Source organism: Melospiza georgiana, chromosome 5 (genome assembly GCF_028018845.1).
Source record: "Melospiza georgiana isolate bMelGeo1 chromosome 5, bMelGeo1.pri, whole genome shotgun sequence".
Classification (NCBI taxonomy): Eukaryota; Metazoa; Chordata; class Aves; order Passeriformes; family Passerellidae; genus Melospiza; species Melospiza georgiana.
Genome location: NC_080434.1, coordinates 30,985,913 through 30,994,075, shown reverse-complemented (window position 1 = coordinate 30,994,075; position 8,163 = coordinate 30,985,913). Strand labels below are relative to the sequence as shown.

The 8,163-nt window shown below is 47.6% G+C and overlaps 1 protein-coding gene across 1 annotated transcript in view; it reads left to right on the top strand.

Annotated features, from left to right (window-relative positions):
• The first annotated feature begins 2,437 nt into the window (after nt 1-2,437).
• CDS1 (CDP-diacylglycerol synthase 1) overlaps nt 2,438-8,163 on the top strand; it is a 29,089-nt gene continuing 23,363 nt past the window's right edge. Inside the window, exon 1 of the mRNA XM_058024986.1 lies at nt 2,438-2,518. Coding sequence (XP_057880969.1) covers nt 2,438-2,518 — 81 coding nt within the window. The remainder of the gene's footprint in view (nt 2,519-8,163) is intronic.

Below are 8,163 nucleotides of genomic sequence, written 5' to 3'. Positions count from 1 at the left end.
TTCTCTCTCCCAGTGGCCCTGCCCAGAGGACTTGACCCCTCATCCCACGGTCACCAGTTGTTCACTGCTTGCTGTACACTGACTTATCTTCTTGAATTTGCCTTGCCTCTGCTCATTAATATGCATTGACTACTTCACCTTTTCCTTCTTTGACATTATTGCTGCTTTTTTCCAACACACCATTTGCTAAACAAATATTTTTTCTCCTCTCAGCTTTTCTTAAAAAAATTATCTTTCCCTTTACTGTTTAGGTTAGGGATGGAGCACAGATGTAGAAGAAATGGAGGTCCTTACTCTTCTCCTAGATGGGATGTAAAGATCTGCCTAATGATCTTTATGCAGGTATTGAAGGATAGTCTCTGTCTCATTGACCACAGAAAGGTTTTTCCTGTGGCAAAAGAAATCTGGTCATTCTAGCCCTATATTTTTCACTTCAGGTTTACCAGGAAGGGCTGTAACAAGGCATGAACATGTGGGAGCTGCATGCTGGGGGACACAGCCTGGATGTCTGCTCCACGTGCTGCAGCAGCCATGGGAAGTGAAGGGGTGGGGACCAGAGAAACCACTCCTTATTCTCTCTGCACAGAGAAAATAAACGTCTATTCTTTCCCCCCTGACAGCTCCTCCCATCTGCAGGGCCAACAGGCTAAAGGCACATCTTGCACTTGGAGTAAGGGAAACTGGTTTCTTCTGAGAGCTTTGCTGGAGGAACACTCACAAGGGAAAAGTCAATAGGGGAAATATATTGAAAAAGGAGAGAGTGGAAAGGACGCCTCATTACTGATCGGGGTCCCCTCTGCTCACCTTGTATGGTTTGGGATTCTGACCTGCTGGGGATCTGTTTCTCACCCTCTCATATTCTGAGCAAGGAGAGCTGAAATTTTCCAACTCAATTTACCCCATTTCACTTATGGAGAAATACATCAAAATTATACTTAGGAAGAGTAAAGTGTTGGATTGGCCCGGCCATATGGCCGCATCACTGACCTGCAGTGGGCTGCTGCTTTCACCTTTCACATTATCTCACCAAGGGACATGATGCCAGAAACTGCCTCTGTGGCCTGTCTGGCCTAGCTGTGTGTCTCTTCTTTGCCTTGTGCTGGACCAGCCCTTCTCTTAGTAAATTTCTGCAGTTTTTTTGGGGATGCTGCATACATACTACCCTCTGAGACTGTCTGCAGTGCACAGGTAAAATCTTTCACATAAATGGCTGTTTGTCTGAAATACTGAGGTGTGCCCATTTCCTGGCAGAAAGACTGGAATTGTTTTACTAATGTCATAATCCGTGTCCACCCACAGCATCAGCTCTGAACCATGGTGTTTACCTTAAAAACATACCAAGCATACTTTTGGAGGGACATAATAATAATCTTGTTTATGTAATAAAGCTTAAAAAAATGAAACAAAACCAATTAAGGTTGGTTAAGCCAGTCACCATAAGGACAATATAAATGACAGCAGGAGTGGCTCAGCACTGCTTCACAGGAGGTGCTGGCCCTGTGTTTGCAGGCACAGTGAGCTGGTGTGTGGACATGGAAGTGACATCTGGACTGCACGTCTTTGTGGGAATGCTCCCTGGCAGCCAGCTGTTGGCATGGCCAGGCTGAGAGTGGCCATACAAAACCGGTGGAGTGGCACAAGCACCGATACAGGGTGCTGCGGGAATTCAGCACTGTAGCTGGCCTTGCAGAGCGCTTTTCTCCACTGTGAGCTCCTAGTCAGGTGCGTTTCGTTTCTGTGCACTCTGGTGGCACCACACTTGGCAGGGCACACGGCATGGTGGGGCAGGGACGAGCCAAGCACCTGTCCTCATAAAGGGACACAGAGCAGGTGGCCATGAGTATCCCAGAAGGAAACAAAGCACTCTACCGAAACCCGCGGGGCTGCAGCACGGGCGCTGATGCGAAGTTGCCACCGGGACTGCCTAGCGATGCCCGTCCCGGGCTCCCGGGGGATTCCCGGCGGGCTGCAGGCACGCAGCGTCCCGCGGCCATTCCGGCATCCAGGAGAGAACAGCCCGGAGCTCTCCGCCTGGGTCAGGCTCTTTGCGGCGCCCACCGCACGCAGCGGGCCGGGAGCCCCGCGGGCCGGGCGCTCATTGCCCGCCCCGGGGGCGGTGCCGGCGGCGGGGGCGGAGCGCCGGGCGCACCTGAGCGAGCGACGCCGCCCGCCCGCTCCGCCCCAGCCGCGGCCGCGGGGACGCGGGGCTTCTCCGCTCCCGGGGCGCCGGTCCGGCTGCGGCCCCGAGCTGCGGCGGCGTCCGCGGCTGGAGCGCCGCCTCCCCGCTGGTGGGCACAGCGCCGGGCTCCGAACGGGAGGCGGAGGAAGGAGAAGCGGCGGGCGGGCTCCGCGGCGCGGCCTCCGCGCCCTCCCCGTCCCGATCGCGGCCCCGGCTGCGCCCGCTCCCGCCGGGTGGGCGCTGCGCTCCCGCGGCGCGATGTCGGCGCGGCGGCGGCGGAGGGCGGCCACAGAGCCGGAGGAGGAAGAGGAGGAGGAGGAGGAGGCGGGTAGCGACAAGGTGAGAGCGCGCGGGGGCGGCGGCGGCGGCTTTTGGGGCAGGGGGGCAGCTCTGCCTCCGCCAGGGCCCGGACGCGCCGCCCGTGGGGCTCCGCTCTCCCGGCCCCGGCACCAGGGACCCTCCCGGTGCCTCCCGGGCTGTAACGCGGCCGCGCTCTCGGGCGGCGGGAGGAGAGAGAGGGCCAGGTGCCAGGTTAGGGGGTGTGTGCCCACGCGTGTTTTACCCATTGCCGTTCCCTGTGGCGAGACCGAAATGGGAGCGGCCCGGCTCTCTCCGGGCCCGCAGCGAAAGCCCAGCGCCGTGGCTGCGTGTCGTGTCTCACCTCTCGCCTAGGGAGCGGATGGCGGGGTGTGACCCCAGCGCTGCTGGGCACCCCCCGGCCGCTCCCTCGCACCCCTCATTCCCCCCGCCCGCTGGGATGGGGAGGAGAGCCGGGGAGAAAAGGTAAAACCAGTTGGTTGAGATAAGAACAGTTTAATAATTGAAATGAAATAGTGGCATTAATGAGAAAGGAGATGACAAAAAGGTGTATAAAACCCAAGGAAGTGCAAGTGGTGCAGAATACAATTGCTTCGCCACCTGCCCAACAAGGAGCAGCAATCAATCGTCCTTTCTCAGCCAGTACCCCCCAGGAGAGCCTTTGGCCAGGTCGGATCAGCTGTTCTGGCCCCTCCTGGCTCCTTGTGCGCTTCCTCACTGGCAGAGCATGCGAAACAGAAAAGTCCTTGACTTGGGCTGAGCAGTGCTCAGCGAAGCCTAGACATCAGTGTGTTATCAACGTTATTCCCCTGCTAAATCCAAAACATAGCACCGTAGCAGCTACTAGGAAGAAAATTAACTCTATCCCGGAGAAAACTGGGACACCGGCCCAGGCCAAGAGCACGCTTCAGTGTGGTTGGGCCAGTCCAGTAGCACTGCAACTAACTCAGAACAGTGATCTTCTCCATTTAAAGGCTGTGTCAGCATTTCCTCAGCAACTCTTTCTGCTTTATGGCCTGTTAAGTGATAGGCATTCACCTCTGGCCTGGAAAGGACTTACAGTATGACATTTCTGCTAAGGCAAGAGGTTTTTGAAATACTAAGTCTATGCATCAGGTTCATTACAGTGGCAAAACAGCCACAGTGCTGTTCTTTTGTTTGCTGTGGAGTTAAGGCTTATCTCTACAAAAGCTAGGCACATCACCACATTACAGTTGCTAATTGTCTGAATAAAATGAAAGAGAAGGTCTCATTTGGGTAACTGGAATTGAAGTTTAGAAAAAAGCTTTCTGATGGCTAAATTGAGGTAGCAATACTGCGTTTTTACTTGAATCAGTAAGTGCTTAAACTTGCATGGGTGTCGATGATGTTGCAGAGTGTGTAGTCTGCCTTAGGCATTGTGGCAAGGAACTGGAAAGTGAAACTCAAGACTTTTTATTCCATGCTTCGGTTGCTTTAATTCAAAGCCAATGAATTTTCAAATTTGTAGTGCTGTGCTGCGTTGAGAGCTGTGATCACATAAGATAGTGTTTAGACTATAGCTGTGCACATTATTTCTCTGTAGATGAGAATTAAATTTAAACATGATTTCTCATCACAGTGTGCTCCTAAAGCTGTTTTCCTGTGGAGATACTCTGGTTTGCTTTATTTTGCAGAGTAAGTTTATTTCTGAGGTGTGCAGTGAGTTGCCTTCAAAGAATTCTTGCCATTCAAAGCCTCTGCTACCCAGACCTCCAAAGGGTGCCTCTAATCTTGGTCTACCTGTGTGATTTTCAGAGAGGAAATGCTGTTCTTACTAACAGGCCTACTGTGGTTTTACTCCAGTCACTCAACAGCTTAGTGTTTCACCCCATTTCAGATGGTGTTGAGCAGGAGGCTGGTGCTGTGTGTGCAGCCAGGATGCTGGTTACAGGAGATAGATTTCAATGTGCATACATTTGTGTTCACATGAACAACAGATAGGGAAAGCCTTTTCCACTGCACAGGAGACTTTCTCATGGGTTATTTGTGGGACCCTCTGTGTTCCCACTGGAGTTGTTGGACCCATCTGCAATGTGCCCAGCACTGGTGACCCTTGTCGTGGCTCACAAGTGACAATAAGGATTGATTTTACATATAAAGTTGGCTTCATTGCCATCGGTAACTGCAGAGATAAACCAGTATTTTGTACTGAGTTCTCAATCAGTGGGTCACAGTTTGGGACTCTGTTTTGAATATGAGCACACACATAATGTCTGCTGTAGGTGATTTGATGAGTAGCACCTGGTCATCAGGATTCACAGGTGTCACATTATACAGCTTCCTAGATGGTTATCACTCTGCTCTGTCTCTTGCCTGGACTTTACAGCAAGTGGATATTTTTATTGTCCTCTGGCTATTTTGAGATGACCTTTTTCATGTGGTGGTCCTGTATTTGGACTCAAAACTGGTTCTTTGGCTGATAACTACTCAAGATAGCCATGATTCAGTGGGTTTGCACTGCTTTCTAGAATGCAACTCAGAAGCATCACCCCCTTCATCACTTGTAATGAAGGGGAAAACTTGTTTCTTTGGGTTTTATGTGCTTCATTCTGATTCTGATCTTGTTGGCCCAAACCAAGCCTTCCATATACATAAAGGCAACATGCATCTTCTTTTCTCTAAGTAGAGAAGTCCTCTGTGTTTATTGAAGAGCTCCAGAAACACTAAATACGTTTGAAGGTTTTTCTGAATTCTACTTTGAGCCCTATTTTCAGCATGCTCTCTGGTACTTTCCGTGTTACACTTACTATGTCCATAGATGCTCATTTCCTACTGAATTTAAGTGAAGCCGTTGGGGATTTTCTTCCTCATTTGCATGCCTTTTGTCACTAATTTGAAACAACTGGTAGCTATTTCTATATTGATGGAGTTTCAAAGGAAAGTTCAATTCCTTGGTTTTGTATGAAGGAATATGATATATCCTTTGTGAAAGCTTCTTGAAGTTCCCAAGCTCTGCAAGTCTTAGGGTCTCCACTTGCTCATTAGCTTATTGAGCTGGTGATATTTTGCAAAATTGCTGTGAACGTGCCTTTGCTGTGTAGGGCCCTGCAATTCACAAGTTTGTTGTTATCTTTGTACTGTCCTGTGGCATACAGGAGTGATTTTTTGGTTGTCGCTTTCTTACTTCCTGCTCCTTGCCCTGGCTGCTCTTTTCCCTAAGAACGTCTGGTCAAAGTGCCTTCATAAATACTGTGTGAGCATTGGGAGAAAGAGGAATGACTTGGCATTCAGATGCTGATCTTCATGTGTTCATGATTCTTTTAAAATTTCAATTGTTTGCTTTTTTTGCTAAAAAGCAAGGGACAGTGCTTTCAAATGCTTCCAAAAAATTAGCATATCCTGGAAGAAATCGTACAGTTATTCTTCTTTGTACTGTACAGAGTTGTCAGAGTAGGACAGGGAGGGGGAATTGTGATTGTATTGCATTGCTGGCTGTTAATCATTTATAACTACAAGAAGCTTGGAATCACTGAATGCTGTTTCTCTTGTGGCATTGAAAAAGCTGTTTCTGTTCCATGGGACAGCCCTTCCAAGGAATCAATTGCCAGATAAGTTGTTCAGACCTGTGAAGCTCAGTTTGTCACTTGTATCTTTAATGTCCAAAAGCTCAGAAACCTGCTGGGAGATAAACGAAGTTCCTGACTGCAGTATAGACTATTGTGGATCTGTCTGTCTGCCATGGATCACTTCGTTACTTCATTGGGATTACGTCTCTTGGAGTACCCCAAAAATGTATCAGTTTAATTTTCACAGAGAGGTCTAACCTCTATGCTTTCTGCTACATGCATGGTAATAATAATCAGGGCAGACTATTTCCAAGCATCTGTTTTCTTGGAAATGGTGGTGAATTAGTGCTAATGCAGAGAGTGAAGGGTCTGTAGTTTCCAGTTACTGATTCAGTATGTGCAGGCTCTCGCCTGAGTTTCTGCATATGCCAGGCTTTAATAGTTTGGAAAAACAGGTTTCATTATTCAGGATCTTCTGGTACTTTGATATCTTGGCTTCAGAGGAAGGTATCAAAGTGCAACTAATTAAACACTCTACAATGTGCTCTAACTGAACTATTGACTTTACTATGGAACTTTTGAGAGAGACTGCAGAAAGATCAAAGATGGAGAAGAAAACATACTTCAAGTAGTACTTAGACTTATAAAATGACCATAACTAAATACTTTTGCTCATAAATTGTTGGACAGTGGCTTAATTTTTTTAGTTGCTCTTCCTGGGGATGTTACATCCTCAAAGAAGAACATATTTGCTATCTAGTTAGGAGTTCCTTATGGTGTCCTGGGAAAATGCCATACAAGAGGAACATTGCAAGTGCCTTTGTAACCAGAATAATTCTGGTGCGTGGTTTGCTTGGCATGTATTAATTGCAGTGGAGGGCATGTGGTACAAAACAGCACTTCAAATGTGTGGCCTTTTAGATGATGAAAGATGGATTTCTCTCCATGACACACAGCTGTATTTCATGAGCTGTTGCAAAATAGTGGGCAAGCAGAAATCCACATGGACGCCTAATTTATGGCAAGATGTCACATGTTCTGAATTCCTGGTATGGAGGCTCAAGCTCTTGACTGGCTGGGTTTCCCCCTTTGTATGGCCCAGTATTTGTGTTCTTGTAGAGAAGATTTAGCACTAAGATGAAAGTCTTGTCTTTTGAGAATACTAAACTTAAACCATCTACTCCTTAGAGACACTTTGTGTGTGAATCAAGCAGGCAGGAGTGGCACACTCTCTGTATATAAATAGTCCTGTGACCAGCAGTTTGAAAACTCTAGAAAAAAAATCCAAACGCCTTGGATAAAGCACTTAATTTGGAGTGGGGTTGAAAGGTTTCCTAGGCACTTAGGACAGTACAACCTGTGCTGGTCTCAATTAACCTTTGTAAACCTCCTGAATACCTGCTCACAGTGTGAAACCCACAGCATTTCCCACGGACCTTCACAGGTCCTTGGTGTTACTGTGTACTGAGCTTGGCCACATCTCAAATCTGAAGGGCTGCTTGGGTTTGTGCTGAACTCCAGAACTGCTTCTACCAAGGTCAAGCTGCAGTAGTAAGGCTCTTGATTTTGTTTTTTTTTTTTTTTTTTTGGAGTGCTTTTATAGTTATTAACTTAGTGTTTCCTTCCATAATGATTGTTGTTATTTGTGGCTATAAACTGGAATGTTTGTAATCAATCACATAAAATAGTTTAGAAAATTATTAGCAAGGAAGTCTTGTCCCCCAGTGATGGAGTTCTAAGCACTTAAGGATGCAGAAGACAATTAACTAGATTTTAGTGAGCTATGTCCTCTTTGGCTCCTGAGTTTACAAATTAAATGCCTCATTCAGGAAATTGTTGTGGCTGTGATAGCTGTTAACTGGAAAATAAAGCTTTCATAGTAATTTTTGAGGTATGTTGCACAGGGAAGTCGAAGATAGTTGAGGTGTTGATTCCGCCCCCCCCTCCCCCCCCCCCGGTGACTTTAGTAACATAAGGCAAAAAAACTGCACCAAGTTCTAAGCAACTTTGGGTTGCACCAGCCAAACTCTCATGAGCTGCTGAACGTCACATCAGATAAACACAGGCCCCTTCTTCCAGCTGGTTTGATACGCTGAAAAAAGCTGTGCACTTGTGAATTCAGATGTTAGAAGTAGCAAA